We start from the raw sequence: 18,475 nt of genomic DNA on the forward strand, positions 1-18,475 counted from the left end.
ATCTCTCACTCATTCCAAGAGGCCACCTCCCCGGCCGCACTCGGCTGCCGAGCGGGCCCGCTCTCCGCCGCCGAGCCGGCCCGCTCTCCGCCATTGAGACTGAACGGGGGCTTTTTTTATCTCTCAATCTGTCCAAGAGGCCTCCTGCCCGGCCGCCGAGCCGGCCCGCTCGCCGCCGCATATTAAAATGAATGGCCTTTTGCCTACTACACTGCCCTCTGGCGGACACAAGCAGTATTGCCGACAATGAATGGGGAGATTTTTTAATTTTCCCAATGCGACCAAGACGCCTCTCCGCCGGCCACGCTTGGCCACGTCGCCGGTCCTCTCCTCCTTTGCTCAAGATAACTTCCGCGGGCCGCGTTCCAACACTATTCATCCGACCAAGACGCCTCCCCGCCAGCCACGTCGCCGGGGGCTCTCCTCCGGTGCTCAAGATGACTTCCGCTGGCCGCGTTCCAACACCATTCATCCGACGAAGACGCCTCTTTGCCGCCGAGCCGGCCCGCTCTCCGCCATTGAGACTGAACGGGGGCTTTTTTTTATCGCTCATTCTGTCCAAGAGGCCTCCTGCCCGGCCGCCTAGCCGGCACGCTCTCCTACGCCAAGCCTGCCCGCTCTCCGCCATTGAGACTGAACGGGGGCTTGTTTTATATCTCAATCTGTCCAAGAGGCCTGCTGCCCGGCCGCCGAGCCGCCCCGCTCTCTGCCGCAGAACTGGCCCGCTACCCGCCATTGAGACTGAACGGGGGCTATTTTTCATCTCTCAATATGTCCAACCCCCCATTTAAATGAATGGCCTTTTGGCTACTACACCGCCCTTTGGTGGACACAAGCGATATTGCCGAGAATGAAGGGGGGGATTTTCTAATTTTCCCAATGCGACCAAGACGCCTCTGCGCCGGCCACGCTTGGCCACGTCGCCGGGCCTCTCCTCGGGTGCTCAAGATAACTTCCGCTGGCCGCGTTCCAACATCATTCATCCGACCAAAACGCCTCTCCGCCGGCCACGCTTGGCCACGTCGCCGGGCCTCTCCTCCGGTGCTCGAGATAACTTCCGCGGGCCGCGTTCCAACACTATTAATCCGAACAAGACGCCTCCCCGCCGGCTACGTCGCCGGGGGCTCTCCTCCGGTGCTCAAGATGACTTCCGCTGGCCGCGTTCCAACACCATTCATCCGACCAAGACGCCTCTCCGCCGGCCACGCTCGGCCACGTCGCCGGGCCTCTCCTCCGGTGCTCAAGATGACTTCAGCTGGCCGCGTTCCAACACCATTCATCGGACCAAGACGCCTCTCCACCGCCGAGCCGGCCCGCTCTCTGCCATTGAGACTGAACGGGGGCTTATTTAAAAAATCTCAATCTATCCAAGAGGCCTCCTGCCCGGCCGCACTCGACCACGGAGTCGGCCCGCTCTCTGCCGCCGGGCCGGCCCGCTCTCCGCCCCCGAGTGGCCCACACTCCGCCATTTAAACTGAACGGGGGCTTTTTTTATCTCTCAGTCTGTCCAAGAGGCCTCCTGCCCGGCCGCAATCGGCCGCCGAGCCGTCCCGCTCTGCGCCGCCGAGCCAACACGCTCTCCTACGCCGAGCCTGCCCGCTCTCCGCCATTGAGACTGAACGAGGGCTTTTTTAAAAAATCTCTCAATCGGTCCAAGAGGCTTCCGGCCCAGCCGCACTCGGCCGTCTAGCCGGCCCGCTCTCCGCCGCCGGGCCGCCCCGCTCTCCGCCGCCGAGCCGGCCCGCTCCCCGCCATTGAGACTGAACGGGGGCTATTTTTTTTAAATTTCTCAACCTGTCCAAGAGGCTTGCTGCCCGGCCGCACTCAGCCGCCAAGGCGGCCCGCTCTCCGCCGCCGGGCCGGTCCGCTCTCCGCCGCCGAGCCGGCCCGCTCCCCACCATTGAGACTGAACGGGGGCTATTTTTTAGCTCTCAATCTGTCCAATAGGCCTCCTGCCCGGCCGCACTCGGCCGCCTAGCCGGCCCGCTCTCCGCCGCCGGGCAGGCCCGCTCTCCGCCATTGAGACTGAACGGGGGCTTTTTTTTAATCTCTCACTCCTTCCGAGAGGCCCCTCCCCCGGTCGCACTCGGCCGCCGAGCCGGCCCGCTCTCTGCCGCCGAGCCGGCCCGCTCTCCGCCGCCGAGCCGGCCCGCTCCCCGCCATTGAGACTGAACGGGGGCTTTTTTTTAATCTCTCACTCCTTCCGAGAGGCCTGCTGCCTGGCCGCACTCGGCCACCTCGCCGACCCGCTCTCTGCCGCCGAGCCGGCCCGCTCTCCGCCGCCGAGCCGGCCCGCTCCCCGCCATTGAGACTGAACGGGGGCTTTTTTTATCTCTCAATCTGTCCAAGAGGCCTGCTGCCTGGCCGCACTCGGCCACCTAGCCGACCCGCTCTCTGCCGCCGGGCCGGCCCGCTCTCCGCCGCCGAGCCGGCCCGCTCCCCGCCATTGAGACTGAACGGGGGCTTTTTTTTAATCTCTCACTCCTTCCGAGAGGCCCCTCCCCCGGTCGCACTCGGCCGCCGAGCCGGCCCGCTCTCTGCCGCCGAGCCGGCCCGCTCTCCGCCGCCGAGCCGGCCCTCCCTCCGCCACTGAGACTGAACGGGGGCTTTTTTATCTCTCAATCTGTCCAAGAGGCCTCCTCCCTGGCCGCACTCGGCCGCCGAGCCGGCCAGCTCTCCGCCGCCCATTAAAATGAATGGCCTTTTCCCTACTACACCGCAGTCTGGCGGACACAAGCGGTATTGCCGAGAATGAATGGGGGGATTTTTTAATTTTCTCAATGCGACCAAGACGCCTCTCCGCCGGCCACACTTGGCCACGTCGCCGGGCCTCTCCTCCGGTGCTCAAGATGACTTCAGCTGGCCGCGTTCCAACACCATTCATCCGACCAAGACGCCTCCCCGCCGGCCACGTCGCTGGGGGCTCTCCTGCGGTGCTCAAGATGACTTCCGCTGGCCGCGTTCCAACACCATTCATCCGACCAAGACGCCTCTCCGCCGCCGGGCCGGCCCGCTCTCCGCCATTGAGACTGAACGGGGGCTTTTTTTATCTCTCAATCTGTCCAAGAGGCCTGCTGCCTGGCCGCACTCGGCCGCCTAGCCGGCCCGCTCTCCACCGCCGGGCCGGCCCGCTCTCCGCCCCCGAGCCGGCCCCCTCTCCGCCTTTGAGACTGAACGGGGGCTTTTTTTATAATAATAATAATAATAGTGCATTTTATTTAAAAGCGCCTTTCATGCCACCCAAGGACACTGTACAAACAATAAGAAAATACAATGTAAAAATTTGTAAACGAGATGTTATATAAAAACAGGACATAAAATGGAAGAGCTATGTGTTGTAGGCAATCCTGAACAGGTGTGTTTTTAGTCGGGACTTGAAAGTGGAAAGAGGTGTGCAGTTTTGGAGGTCCGGAGGTAGGTTGTTCCAGAGCTTTGGAGCAGCGTGACTGAAGGCTCTGGCTCCCATGGTGATCAGTCGGGCAGGGGGCACTGACAGGCGGAGGGAGGACGAGGATCTGATAATAATAATAATTAATACATCACATTTGTAAGCGCCTTTCACAACACTCAAGGACACTGTACAGCCAAGACCAATAGTAAAACACGGATAAAATAATAAATAAATAAAGATTTAAGGCGGGTAGGCAAGTCTGAATAGGTGGGTTTTGAGCTGGGTTTTGAATAAGGAAAGAGAGTCAATATTACGAATGTTGGGAGGAAGTGAGTTCCTCCCAACATTCGGAGGATTTTATGGATTTTATGAAGGGACTTTTGAGGTAGACCGAAGAGGAGAGCGTTGCAGTAATCAAGGCGGGATGTGACAAGACTGTGGACAAGGATAGCAGTGGTGCGGGGGGTGGGGGAAGGGCGAAGTCTGGTAATATTGCGGAGGTGGAAATAAGCAGTGCGGGTGATGGTGTTGATATGTGAGTGGAAGGTGAGCATACTATCCAGGATGACACCCAGACTCTTAACCTGGGGTGAGGGGGACACGAGGGAACTGTCAATGTTGAAGGAAAAACTGTTTACTTTGGATAAAGTGGATTTGGTGCCAAGAAGGAGGACTTCAGTTTTATTAGCATTTAATTTAAGAAAGTTTGTTGTGAACCATGTTTTGAGTTCGGAGAGGCAAGAGGTTAGGGAGGGGGGTGGGAGTATGGAGTTTGGCTTGCAGGAGAGGTAGAGCTGAGTGTCATCAGCAAAGCAGTGAAAGTGGATGTTAAATTTGCGGAGGATATGGCCAAGAGGCAGGAGGTAGATGATGAAGAGAAGTGGACCTAGGACAGATCCCTGTGGTACACCTGTGGTGACTGGGAGGCATTTGAGGTGAATGATTTGAGCTGGACAAAATGTGTGTGGCCAGTGAGGTAGGAGTGGAACCAACTGAGGGGAGTGTGGGAGAGACCAATGGAGGAGAGTCTATTGAGGAGGATCGGGTGAGAGATTGTGTCAAAGGCAGCGCTCAAGTCTAAGAGGATGAGGATGGAGACGAAACCGGAGTCATCTCTCAATCTGTCCAAGAGGCCTCCTGCCCGGCCGCACTCGGCCGCCGAGCCGGCCCGCTCTCCGCCCCTGAACCGGCCCACTCTCCGCCATTAAGACTGAACGGGGGCTTTTTTTATCTCTCAATCTGTCCAAGAGGCCTGCTGCCCGGCCGCACTCGGCCGCCTCGCCGACCCGCTCTCTGCCGCCGGGCCGGCCCGCTCTCCGCCGCCGAGCCGGCCCGCTCCCCGCCATTGAGACTGAACGGGGGCTTTTTTTAATCTCTCACTCCTTCCGAGAGGCCTCTTCCTCGGCCGCACTCGGCTGCCGAGCCCCGGCCCGGCCCCTTTGGTGACCCTAGATAACCTCGAGCCGATCGCCGGCCCTCCGCGGCGGCGACGTCTCATTCGAATGTCTGCCCTATCAACTTTCAATGGTACTTTCTGCGCCTACCATGGTCACCACGGGTAACGGAGAATCAGGGTTCGATTCCGGAGAGGGAGCCTGAGAAACGGCTACCACATCCAAGGAAGGCAGCAGGCGCGCAAATTACCCACTCCCGACACGGGGAGGTAGTGACGAAAAATAACAATACAGGACTCTTTCGAGTAATGTAATTGGAATGAGCAAACTCTAAACCAGCCATGTCCAAAGTCCGGCCCGCGGTCGAATTTCATCCGGCCCTCGGCCCCTGTCATAAAATCAGTGCCGTCTGGCCCGCAGGTTGGGCGCAATGGAACACGTGTTGCATTGACTGAGGTCTCGTAGACTGGTGAGTGATGTTTCATAGAGTACTGCTTCCCTCTAGTGGCTAAATGAGTAATAGCATTCACTAAATGAGTAATAGCATTTAGACACTAGAGGGCATCACTCACGAGTTAACAAGACATCACTCCCTGTTTATATTGACTGATATGTCATATTTCAAATGATCCTTGCAGTTGTGGATATGTGTATTGCTTGTTCATTTCCCTGTTGTTCGAGTCAAAGGTTTTGTGACTATTGAAAAGTCATGGTGATACATTTTATGTTTCAAATCAATCAATTTGCACTCAGGAGACTTCTGTTTAAGAAAAAGTCAAGTGAATAAGCAGTTGCATGTGATATACCTGTTTCAAATGAACCAAAAGAAATTCTTAAGATTGTTGAAATTAAAATAAAAATGGAAATGTGAAACAGACTGGCTTACTAAAATTTGTTGAACAATATTGTTGTTCAATGTAAAGAATCCCCTCCGTGAGTCGTCACCTTACCGTGGTGGAGGGGTTTGTGTGTCCCAATGATCCTAGAAGCTAAGTTGTCTGGGGCTTTATGCCCCTGGCAGGGTCACCCATGGCAAACAGGTTCTAGGTGAGGGGCCAGACAAAGCACGGCTCAAAGACCCCAATGATGATTACGATAAATGGATCTCGGTTTCCCTTGCCCGGACGCGGGTCACCGGGGCCCCCCTCTGGAGCCAGGCCTGGAGGTGGGGCTCGTTGGCAAGCGCCTGGTGGCCGGGCCTACACCCATGGGGCCCGGCCGGGCACAGCCCGAAGAGGCTACGTGGGTCCCCCTTCCCATGGGCTCACCACCCATGAGAGGGGCCAAAGGGGTCGGGTGCAATGTGAGCTGGGCGGCAGCCAAAGGCGGGGACCCTGGCGGTCCGATCCTCGGCTGCAGAAGCTAGCTCTTGGGACATGGAATGTCACCTCTCTGGCAGGGAAGGAGCCCGAGCTTGTGTGTGAGGCAGAGAATTTCCGACTGGATATAGTCGGACTTGCCTCCACACACAGCCTGGGTTCTGGTACCAGTTCTCTCGAGAGGGGTTGGACTCTCTTCCACTCTGGAGTTGCTCACGGTGAGAGGCGCAGAGCAGGTGTGGGCATACTTATTGCCCCCCGACTCAGTGCCTGTACATTGGGGTTCACACCGGTAGACGAGAGGGTTGCCTCCCTCCGCCTTCGGGTGGGTGGACGGGTCCTGACTGTTGTTTGTGCATATGCACCAAACAGCAGCTCAGCATACCCACCCTTTTTGGAGTCCCTGGAGGGTGTGCTGGAGAGTACTCCTGCTGGGGACTCCCTTGTTCTGCTGGGGGACTTCAATGCTCACGTGGGCAATGACAGTGAGACCTGGAGGGGCGTGATTGGGAGGAACGGCCCGCCCGATCAGAACCCGAGTGGTGTTTTGTTATTGGACTTCTGTGCTCGTCACGGATTGTCCATAACGAACACCTTGTTCAAACATAAGAGTGTCCATATGTGCACTTGGCACCAGGACACCCTAGGCCGCAGTTCGATGATCGACTTTGTAGTTGTATCATCGGATTTGCGGCCGCATGTTCTGGACACTTGGGTGAAGAGAGGGGCGGAGCTGTCAACTGATCACCACCTGGTGGTGAGTAGGCTCCGATGGTGGGGGAAGATGCCGGTCCGTCCTGGCAGACCCAAACGTATTGTGAGGGTTTGTTGGGAGCGTCTGGCGGAATCCCCTGTCAGAAGGAGTTTCAACTCCCACCTCCGACAGAGCTTTTCCCATGTTCCGGGGGAGGCGGGGGACATTGAGCCCGAGTGGACCATGTTCCGTGCCTCTATTGTTGAGGCGGCCAATCTGAGTTGTGGCCGTAAGGTGGTTGGTGCCTGTCGTGGCGGCAACCCCCGTACTCGCTGGTGGACACCAGCAGTAAGGAATGCCGTCAAGCTGAAGAAGGAGTCCTATCGAGCCTTTATGGCCTGTGGGACCCCAGAGGCAGCTGACGGGTATCGATTGGCCAAGCGGGCCGCGGCTTCGGTGGTCGCCGAGGCAAAAACCCGAGCGTGGGAAGAGTTCGGTGAGGCCATGGAAGCCGACTTCCGGACGGCTTCGAGGAAATTCTGGTCCACCATCCGACGTCTCAGGAGGGGGAAGCAGTGCACCACTAACACTGTGTACAGTGGGGATGGGGCGCTGCTGACTTCGACTCGGGACGTTGTGAACCGGTGGGCAGAGTACTTCGAAGACCTCCTCAACTCCACCAACACGCTTTCCTTGGAGGAAGCAGAGCCTTGGGACTCTGAGGTGGGCTCTCCTATCTCTGTGGTTGAAGTCTCCGATGTGGTTAAAAAGCTCCTCAGTGGCAAGGCCCCAGGGGTGGATGAGATCCGCCTGGAGTTCCTCAAGGCTCCGGATGTTGTGGGGCTGTCCTGGTTGACACGCCTCTGCAACATCGCGTGGTCAACAGGGAGAGTGCCTCTGGATTGGCAGACCGGGGTGGTAGTCCCTCTTTTTAAAAAGGGGGACCGGAGGGTGTGTTCCAACTACAGAGGGATCACACTCCTCAGCCTCCCTGGTAAGGTCTATTCAGGGGTGCTGGAGAGGAGGGTCCGTCAGGAAGTCGAGCCTCAGATTGAGGAGGAGCAGTGTGGTTTTCGTCCCGGACGTGGAACAGTGGACCAGCTCTACACCCTTAGCAGGGTCCTTGAGGGTATGTGGGAATTCGCCCAACCAGTCTACATGTGTTTTGTGGACTTGGAGAAGGCGTTTGACCGTGTCCCTCGGGGAGTTCTGTGGGGGGTGCTTCGTGGGTATGGGGTACCGAACCCCCTGATACGGGCTGTTCGGTCACTATACCACCGATGTCAGAGTTTGGTTCGCATTGCCGGCAGTAAGTCGGAATCGTTTCCAGTGGAGGTAGGACTCCGCCAAGGCTCCCCTTTGTCGCCGATTCTGTTCATAACCTTTATGGACAGAATTTCTAGGCGCAGCCGAAGCGTTGAGGGGGTCCGTTTTGGGGGCCTCAGTATTGCATCCCTGCTTTTTGCAGATGATGTGGTGCTGTTGGCTCCTTCAAACGGGGCTCTCCAACTCTCACTGGAGCGTTTCGCAGCCGAGTGTGAAGCGGTTGGGATGAAAATCAGCACCTCCAAATCTGAAACCATGGTCCTCAGTCGGAAAAGGGTGGAGTGCCCCCTCCGGGTCGGGGAGGAGATCTTACCCCAAGTGGAGGAGTTCAAGTATCTTGGGGTCTTGTTCACGAGTGGGGGTAGGAGGGAGCGGGAGATTGACAGGCGGATCGGTGCAGCGTCTGCTGTGATGCGGACGTTGTATCGGTCTGTCGTGGTGAAGAAGGAGCTGAGCCAAAAGGCGAAGCTCTCAATTTACCGGTCGATCTACGTCCCAACCCTCACCTATGGTCACGAGCTATGGGTCGTGACCGAAAGAACGAGATCCCGAATACAAGCGGCTGAAATGAGTTTTCTCCGCAGGGTGTCCGGGCTCTCCCTTAGAGATAAGGTGAGAAGCTCAGTCATCCGGGAGGGGCTCGGAGTCGAGCCGCTTCTCCTCCACATCGAGAGGAGCCAGATGAGGTGGCTTGGGCATCTGATTCGGATGCCTCCTGAGCGCCTCCCCGGTGAGGTGTTCCGGTCATGTCCCACCGGGAGGAGACCCCGAGGAAGACCCAGGACATGCTGGAGAGACTATGTCGACTCGGGATCCCCCGGGGAGACCTGGAAGAAGTCGGAGGGCCGGACGAAACCCGACCCGGCGCAATGAAAGTGAGGGCCGGCGGCGGCGCCGGCCGAGGTGGGATCCCGGCCTCGCGGTGTACGACTCTTCCGGGCGCCCGCCGCGTCGGGGAGGTGGAGCCTGAGCGTGCGCGATAGGACCCGAAAGATGGTGAACTATGCCTGGGCAGGGCGAAGCCAGAGGAAACTCTGGTGGAGGCCCGCAGCGGTCCTGACGTGCAAATCGGTCGTCCGACCTGGGTATAGGGGCGAAAGACTAATCGAACTGTCTAGTAGCTGGTTCCTTCCGAAGTTTCCCACAGGATAGCTGGCGCTCGAACAGCAGTTTTATCCGGTAAAGCCACACCCTTCTTTCCCGGCCGGGCGTGTGCTTGGTGTCAAATAATAGGAGTAGAATTACACACAGTTGATTCACGTAGACTTCAGGGTGTACCGAAATCGTCATTTAGGACAAGACCGGCTAGCTGCTAGCCGCTGCCCTAATGAGGACAAGCAAGTATATTATTCAATTCAAAATCAGAAAGTGTAAGGCGTAGTAATTAACAATGGCCACTACATGTCACTCTGACCATTTCAAACGATGACGCTGCAATGAACAATCAAACAAAAACAAACATGGTGACGTTTTATGTGATATCGCTGTATCAAATAGTACTGAAGTTAAGATACAGCCATTCTTTCTTATCTCTCAGATTCTCAGAGAATGGAATGATGCTTCGAGATTGTGAGAACTTTGATGTTACTGGATAAAATATGACCTACGGAACGTAATGGGATTCTGGGACTTGTTCAAAGCAGGGGTGGAAATCGATTGGTCGTCTTGAGGGCGATTAGCAGCTTTTGGCGGAAGGCGACCACTCGCTCGTTGTGGACGGGCCAGTGGAGGACGCAGCGTTTCCTCAGCATCCCGCGGCGCAGGAAGAGCGAGCGTGATAGCTTGTAGTCGTGGACGTCCTGGAGGAAAACCAGGATCACAGAGTCCGTGCTGGCCTCCATCACTTGGTGCAATGCATGATGAGCCTTGAAGCTGCATGCAGGATACAAAAGCCCAATTTAAAAAAGTAAGCATGTCCATATTTACGGTTGGTGTTTTTTTTAATAAACTTTGCTTTTTGGGGAATAATTGTCGCAGTTTGTTAAGATGCGGAACTATTCTCATTTTATTTTAGCCTGTACAAATTTTATGTGGGATTATTTGAAAGTGTCATTTCGGGGCGTTTCTGATATTCTTATTTTACCCTGTAAAATTAACTTTGATAGTCGAAATTTATTTTGGGCAGTTGAGTGTTAACCTGTTAAAATGCTGTGGGTTTGCAATCATCTCATTTTTGGAGGCTTATTTTTTTTAACCTGTGTGATTTTGGGGCGGATTTACAGTCGTCATATCACAGCCTCCTCCTTGTATGCTCGTCCTTTGTTAACCTGGGCATCCTTTACAACAAGTGGTTTTAGAAGAACAAAACAAAATCTACCGTCTGCACCACGGATCGCTGAGGAGGCTTTCGGTGACCACAAAAAGAATTTTGCGGGAATTCCTCATGTTCTCCACGATGGACTCCATCTGGGACTCCCCTGGCACCGAATCCCGATCCTCCAGGCAGAACTTGCACGCGTTTCCCTCAAGGGGCATCAAGGCTCTTTCCACCCAGCCGCCGTCCACCTCGGCGTGGATGATGTAAGCGTCATATTGGAACTGCCGACCCTTCTCCGCCGCGGTGTCGCTGAAGCCCAAAGCCCGATTGACCAGGATGTTCCAGTAGAATTGGATCCTCCAGCCGTGAAAGCGCACCAGAAGCGCCATCGCCGTCAGCAGCGTCACCAGCGTACTGTTTAGTATGTAGAGCACTCGGAATGGTGCCATGTCCTTGCAGGAGAGGGGGTCGAAATCTGCGATGGAGCGGTTGAAGTAAGCCAGCGGCGTGTTGCACGTGTACCGCTCCCTCAAGCCAGGAACGCTGGTGGTGTTGGTGGTGTTCAACCAGGTCAGAAACCACAGGATGCTCTCGCACGTGCAGTCGAAGGGATTGCGATCCATCAGGAGATCGCTGAGGTTGGCCAAAGGAACACGGAACACCTGGGGCCTCACGGCCGTGATCAGGCTCCTCTGCAGACGTAAGACTTTCAGGGAGGTCAGGCTGTCGAAGACCGAGTCCTTCAGGTTGTTGAGCAGATTGTTGCTAAGACTGAGCTCACGCAGGTCCCTCAGCCCGCTCAGCGCCTCGGCGGGGATCTCGTCGAGCCCGTTGTTGTCCATCTGCAGGCTGGTCATGTTCTGCAGGCCTTTCAGGTAGAGCACGGCCCCCCCGAGATTGACGTCCTTCCACAGCCGCGCCAGGTTGTTGTGTTGCAGCTTGAGTACCTTCAGGTTGACGAGATTGCTCAGTAAGTTGGCCCTCAAGTTGGCGATGTTGTTGTTGCTCAGGTCCAAGTAGGCCAGGTTGGACAAGGGCTCGAACGGCGAGCGATCCAAGTTCAAGGACATCGCCGTGAGGCTTTTACTCAGCGTCAGCACCCTGAGAAGGGGAACCCCGACAAACGACGCGGGGCTGAGGGTGATGGTTTGGTGGTTGAAGGACATATGAAGCTCCTGGAGACCATGCAAGCCTTGGAACTCTGCCCCGCTGAGAGTCTGCTTGATGAAATTCAAATCCAGAAAAAGGTGCGTGAGGTTCCGCAAATGGGAGAAGGCGCCGCGTTGGATCTGCAAAACGGCCGTCGCCGTCAAGTTGAGCTTCAGCAACTGCGACCCGCCCAGCGAAGCGAGTGTCCTGTTGGAGATCATTTTCAGCGACGCGTAGCTGCTCCAGCTCAGGTCCAGATATTTGAGACTTTTCAAGCCCGCGAAGGTGTGCTCGCTAATCCCCCGCGCCGACGTCCTCTGCAAACACAAAGTCTCCAGGGCGCCCAGCAGCTGGAAGGAGAAGTCGTCGATGATGGGCGTGGCGGAGGTATGACTTTTCACCAGAGCTTTCCTCAAGTCCAGCTGCTTTAAACTGTCAAGACCCTCAAACGTCCGCTTGGTCACGTGCTTAACGTTGTTGTCCGACAAAACAAGGGCGTACAGTTTGCCAAGCCACCGGAACGAGCCCTCTTCGATTTTCCCCAAGCCGTTGCCGGAGAGGTCCAGCGAGGTGACGTTGGTTCGCCGCAGCTCTTTGAAGGTGGCGTTGGTGAGCGTGACCAGCTTCATTCTCTGCAGGGACAATTTCCGGATCGACGTTCCCGACAGCGCAGCGCAGAGTTTGAAGATGGACGTCGTTCCCATGTTGCTCCCGTCCATGATTAAGATGTGCAAGTGGGAAATGGGCTGGAAGGAACCGGGCTCCACCTGTGGGGGGGGGGGTGAAATACATTGACGGTGGCTAAATGGAACGCAAAACTTGTCACCGCATGCCCCGCGTGTCCTGACCAAGATGACACCCAGGTCTGATCATTGGTCTCAGATTCATTTGAAAAGTCATGACGTGTCGGCTGGTGCTGTTCCACTGTCGTCCTGTGGGTGGCAGTATTACGCACGATGCAACAAGTGTCAGAGCAAAGCGACCTAGCACATTAGCCTCAGTGCAAAACAACTGGAACAAAAATTAAAAGGAGCCGTAACGGGGCGGGATCTTCAATGCCGCTTTTGTTCAAACACAAGTACGAGTTTGCACTCTGAGTCCTCCCCGTTACGGAAAAGCGATACCTCTAGGACAGTGCTTCTTAACCTTAACCTTAACTTAGAGGTATCGAACCCAACCAGTTCACCGAACCCATCATTAGTCCATGGGTTTTCCGATCTGCTTTCTCCTCACAAGGGACGCGGGGGGGGGGGGCTGCTGGATCCCATCCCAGCTCTTTTCGGGCATTAGGCAGGGGACACCCTGAACCGGTTGCCCGCCAATCGCCGAGCGCACAGAAACGAACAACCATCCGCGCTCACACGCACACCGCGGGACAATTTAGAGCGTTTTTTCAATCAGCCTGCCGGTGAAAAATAAAAATAGCATTTTCTTTTTGCAAATTCAAGACTTTAAAAAAAAACGCATTTATTAAAGAGAAAATTTTTTTAATTGTGCACAAAATGAACCAGAGCCACTGCTTTCCGACTTAAAATGTCTTTAAACACAAAGACAAAAACTTGTGAACAAAGACGTTTTGACTCTGCGATATCAAACCGCCGCAGTATAGTATCCGCGGCTGGTAGCGACAGCCTAAAATGAGTACCCAATACCCTAAAATAAGCCCGGTATCAGCTCGATACAGATGCCTGGTATCAGTACTCACCCATCCCTAAGTAAACGCATGAAAGCGAAGATACATTCCATAGTTGTACTTACTGTTTTGATTGTGGCGGATTCCAGGTTGAGGACCTGCAAAGATTCCGAGTGGCTAAAGAGAGCAAAGTCATCCTTGGCCAAGGTTGAGAATGTGTTGGATCCCAGCCTGAGCTCCACCAGGTTGGGCATCTGAGGCCTGGAGCCCAGCTTGGCCGAGTTGAGGTTGTTCTTTGACACGTCCAGGAATTTCAGACTCTGAAAGGCAGAGGTGGAGGAGTCGCAAGACTTGACAATTTAAGTAGCTGATTTTCAGACTTGGGTAAATCTTGACAACTGAAATTGGATCTAAAAGTCCAACATCTGTTTCAATGAGCAACATTGCATGACTTGATGAATGACTTGCTTCGCACAAGTACTGACTCGCCTTCGTGAAGACATACTCAACATTGCACATACTTGTACACTGTATATGCTTTACTCTGACCTCTGCCTGTGAGGAAAAGGTAAAAACACGTCACAGTGATCCGAAAGCCCCCCACCCCCCAATAGTAGATTCTCGTATACCTGCAGCCCCGCGAAGACTTCCCCTTTCAACTTCAGCCTATTGCCCGACAAGCGAAACTCGGTCAAGCTCCCGCATGGGCTCAGATCCTCCTCCCGGATGACGTGCACCTCGTTGTGGTCCGCGGCGAGAGTCTGCAACCGAGGCAGCGCCCGGCACAACCCGCCATCCAGTCTGGTGAGGCTGTTGAAACTGACATCCAGGTCCAGGAGACCCGCGTAGGGGGCCAGGGAAGCCGGCGGGACCTGGCTCAGTCGGTTGTGGGAAAGATCCAAGCCAGTGATGTTGCCGGGGAGGTCGGAAGGCACGGATGCCAGGCTCAGGCGGCTGCAGTCGGCTTTGGTGCTTTGGATGCGGCAGGGGGTCTTCTGGGAGGCCTCAGGCAGGGAAACCAACATGAAGTGGCACAGAAGGACCACCTGTAGGGATGGTTGGAAAAAAGGTTTTCCAAGGTCTTTTCAGGACACATTCAAAATCAATGATCAGTGTCATGCTGTCTCTGTTGTGGGTTTTATGCTCCTTCCAAATTTGCTAAATTGTGACAAAATACTCATCAAGGGTGAATTGAAAAAAAATTTTAAAATGCAAACACGGAGCAACTTATTTTAATGACCCTATTGTGGACAATGATATTCAGAATTTCTTCCATGATTTATATATATATATATATATATATATATATATATATATATATATATATATATATATATATATATATATATATATATATATATATAACAGCCTGCTCACTAACAAAAGTTCAGTTTGACTTGACAATATTTCAATACGTCTATTATCGCCAACCAAGAGCATGTTTTTTAAAACTAAACATTCAGCATAGACAAATTTATATCAACATCAATAATTTGCATTTTAATGTATTTTTATAGACTGCTGTTATGAATTATTTGCGGGGTATAAAAAAAACACACACGCGCACAAAATTTGCAGATACACGCATTTTGTTTCGCAATAATGCAATACAAAGTCACATTTCCAATCAATTAATCAAAACCATTTGTTTTTGTTCATCATCAATTTCACACAACCCAAAAGCACCCCAAACTTTGAATTACATTCTACTTATTCAGTTATTTGTCATTTCCTCCCAGTTCTTACCATTTTTTTCCCATCTCCGCAGCTCATGGTTTCCAAACGGAGATGTCCGATTTCCTCAACAGTGCAGAAATCTGAGACTTCAATAAATGAGCCCCGTCAGAGCCAAGCAAGCACAGACATGTGAGTTCTGTTTCTGCTTTCACTTCTACTTTCGGAGCTCCACTTTGTATAGTGTGCACAAAACAAAACTCTCTCACACACATACACACAAACCAAACCTACTCTTTTCAATTCCAAAATGGCAGGACGAAAGTTGTCTGCTGGGCAACATTTTGACAGGTCAAACAGAAAAGTTATTGGACAGATTCACGATTGGGCGGTGCTTCTACATACAGTACTTTGGCCTTGAAACACATGCCCACTCACGCGTGTGTGCATACACGCACGCACACACACACACACACACAAACACACATTCACAGGGTAGAGCAACTTCTCTAATTCTTTTTATATGCAGGCAGCAACAAATTTCGCAACATATCTATTGATAGAAATCTGAATCAGCCTGATTTTTTTTTTTTTTTGCTCAATACCGAGCATTAACAACAGTCTATTCCTTCCTCCGCGGCCCGGTAGTCCAGTGGTTAGCACGTCGGCTTCACAGTGCAGAGGTACCGGGTTCGATTCCAGCTACGGCCTCCCTGTGTGGAGTTTGCATGTTCTCCCCGGGCCTGCGTGGGTTTTCTCCGGGTGCTCCGGTTTCCTCCCACGTTCCAAAAACATGCATGGTAGGCTGATTGAACACTCTAAATTGTCCCTAGGTGTGAATGTGAGCGTGGATGGTTGTTCGTCTCTGTGTGCCCTGCGATTGGCTGGCAACTGATCCAGGGTGTCCCCCGCCTACTGCCCGAAGACGGCTGGGATGGGCTCCAGCACCCCCCGCGACCCTAGTGAGGATTAAGCGGTTCAGAAAATGGATGGATGGATGGATATTCCTTCCTCCCTCATTTCAAAAACATCTTGGGTTGATTCAAGACTCCAAATTGTGCTTCAGTGTTCCAAGTGACCTTAATGAGGACAAGTAGTACGCAAAATGATTGGATGTATCATGGATGGAGAGATTAAATAGTCAATTGGACCGGAAAAGACGAGCTGGCAACAAGTTCAGGGTGTAGGCCACCGACCTGTCTCTCGCCCAGAGACAACTGGGGTAGGCTGGGGGATTGTTGAAAAAGACCACTAGAGGGCAGCACAACTTTCTAAATGAGTGCCATTGATTTTTTTTTGTGTGCGTCTCTATGGTGGCAATTTCTTCCATTTTACAGTGGTTCGGTTATTTTTACACTTACATGACACTTGATAATCTAGGATAGCTTTTTGTGGCAGTTTTACCTTCGATTGTCCAGCCTTACCAGCGCATTATTATTATTATTATTATAAAAATGCCAAATAAATCATAAAATGGCAAAATACAAAATTAATACAATTTTTAAATTGTATGTGCAGTAAATATTCTCTAGTACGGACTCGTGTTTGCGCTGTCCAATTTGTCCTGATAACAGAAATTTCTCATTTGGGAATTGAGCATGGTACATGTCCTTTATGAAACCGTAAGTATGTTGACAAAATGCCCGTGTAACAACACAATTAATAAAATACAAAAATATACTGTCCAAAAACTGTTTATATAACAAAAACTGCAATACAGGAGTATCCAAAAGTAACCACGTAAACCTTACTTAGACGTTTGTAGTAAAAAATTGTAGCACTGTCACTTCAAGAGCCACACTAGCTGAAAACACGCGGGAACATATGCAGCGTGTGAGAATCAGGCCAGGAAGGGAAGAAAGGCTGACATGCACGTGAAGGATTGTAGTCGCTGAACTGTGCCCACTGCCTGTCCCAACTTGATTGTCGTTGTAACCCTGGCGATATTCAGGTAATTGATAACTAGTTTACCATGACGCATGTTAGGTGTTAATTTTGGACAGCTGATTAATTCGTTGAATGGTATTTGTAGAGCACAATATCGCGGTTTGGAGTTTGAAATCTTTAATCTCAGAATTCTTACTTGAATCTGAGAATTCTCACTTTAAAGTCTTAATCTCAGAATTCTGACTTTGACTTTAATCTCAGAATTCTGACTTTAATCTCAGAATTATCACTTTAAAGTCAGAATTCTCACTTGAATCTGAGAATTCTCACTTTAAAGTCTGACTTTAATCTCAGAATTCTTACTTGAATCTGAGAATTCTCACTTTAAAGTCTTAATCTCAGAATTCTGACTTTGACTTGAATCTCAGAATTCTTACTTGAATCTCAGAATTCTTGAATCTGAGAATTCTCACTTTAAAGTCTTAATCTCAGAATTCTGACTTTGACTTTAATCTCAGAATTATCACTTTAAAGTCAGAATTCTGACTTGAATCTCAGAATTCTTACTTGAATCTCAGAATTCTCACTTTAAAGTCAGAATTCTGAGATTAACGTTCGTGGAGCTATGAATTGTGGGGGGACCGTCAGCGTCTGGCGTGACTTGAAAGAAAGTACATCATGTCATCACCCAGCGACTTTTGCGTGGCCGAGGAGTGTCGGAGGACATCCTTTCACTTTTGGAGGAGCAGAGGGTGAGTAAACAGTGCGTCGTGTTTGTTTCATTTGGAGTTAACGTGCTCCATGAAGCTTGTAGCTCCGTTGCTAGTCCGAATGTCATGAATGGATGCACCCAGTTTACATTCGTGAATAAGTACAATGTAACCAATTTAAAAGGGTACGTTCCTGTGACGCCACATAACGTTGTTAAAAACAACACCACTCTCGACATCGAACCCCTTTGTGTGGATGACAGTGGCCGTCTGGAGCATCGTTGCAGCCTAATTGCCGTGAACTGAACACACTGATCACGCGGTCGTGTCGTAGGAAGTATGTGCACACCCACCTCTATTTACTTTTAGACTATTTACTGAATATGAGTATACTTGAGTTTGAACTAAAAGTACCATGAGCGAGAACATTATTAAAAAACTTTAACAAGCATACGGTCATGCAGTCATGTTTTCAAAATGTCCACCGTTGTTTTTTTGTCAGATTGTAATTGTTGTCTCTTTTCTTGTGCAGATAAAGTTACTGATGGAGGGTGCAACTCAAACAGTGGCTGGAAATCCAGATTTGGATGACTTGATCAAGCTATGCTTTAGACTTGAATTCAGCAATAAGGAAATACTTGCAATTTTAGCACATAATGCTCAAACTATTTTAAGTATTCGGACTCTGAAAAGGATAGAACCAGTCAGACCTGGGAGACGTGTTGGCTTTTGTCCAGCACGAGATCATGACTAGTGGACAGATGCAAGGTTATCGCTGGCTTCATCTGCGTGCCATTCAAAAAGGAGTTGTTGTCACAAGATACAATAAGACAAATTATACAATTTGTTGACCCTGTAGTTGTGGGAATAAGAAGAGCACGACGCCTAAGAAGGCGCCAATACAACTTGCGGGGGCCAAATGCTCTTTGGCACCTGGATGGCTATGACAAATTAAAGCCCTATGGGATTGGCATCAATGGCTGTATTGATGGCTTTAGCCGGTATGTGTTATGGGCGGAAGCCTATACCACAAACAGTGAA

General features: G+C 52.0%; 2 protein-coding genes and 1 long non-coding RNA gene across 3 annotated transcripts in view; 1 reads left to right on the top strand and 2 right to left on the bottom strand.

The window, feature by feature from the left end:
- Positions 1-8,999: 8,999 nt before the first annotated feature.
- On the bottom strand, positions 9,000-15,170 carry tlr3 (toll-like receptor 3). The gene is made up of 6 exons (XM_052083851.1): positions 15,132-15,170; positions 14,910-14,986; positions 13,793-14,209; positions 13,289-13,483; positions 10,442-12,297; positions 9,000-9,996 (listed from the first exon to the last, which is right to left on the bottom strand). The coding sequence occupies exons 2-6, from the start codon at positions 14,934-14,936 to the stop codon at positions 9,759-9,761; spliced, it is 2,733 nt and encodes a 910-aa protein (XP_051939811.1). The 5' UTR covers positions 14,937-14,986; positions 15,132-15,170; the 3' UTR covers positions 9,000-9,758.
- Positions 12,742-18,475, bottom strand: part of LOC127613022 (lecithin retinol acyltransferase-like) — a 102,440-nt gene continuing 96,706 nt past the window's right edge. Inside the window, exon 3 of the mRNA XM_052083909.1 lies at positions 12,742-12,751. The gene's annotated coding sequence lies outside the window, so the exon portion shown is untranslated. The remainder of the gene's footprint in view (positions 12,752-18,475) is intronic.
- Positions 17,416-18,125, top strand: LOC127613034 (uncharacterized). The gene is made up of 2 exons (XR_007966047.1): positions 17,416-17,476; positions 17,967-18,125. It is a non-coding gene; the product is annotated as an uncharacterized LOC127613034 (long non-coding RNA).

This window comes from Hippocampus zosterae, chromosome 13 (assembly GCF_025434085.1).
Source record: "Hippocampus zosterae strain Florida chromosome 13, ASM2543408v3, whole genome shotgun sequence".
NCBI lineage: Eukaryota > Metazoa > Chordata > Actinopteri > Syngnathiformes > Syngnathidae > Hippocampus > Hippocampus zosterae.

Coding starts and splice junctions, on each gene's coding strand:
- tlr3 (XM_052083851.1), bottom strand. CDS start 14,936: ATGAGCTGCGGAGATGGGAAAAAAATG. Junction 13,484..13,792: donor AAGTCTTCGCGGGGCTGCAG/GTATACGAGAAT, acceptor TCTGCCTTTCAG/AGTCTGAAATTCCTGGACGT. Junction 9,997..10,441: donor AGCGATCCGTGGTGCAGACG/GTAGATTTTGTT, acceptor TCCTGCATGCAG/CTTCAAGGCTCATCATGCAT.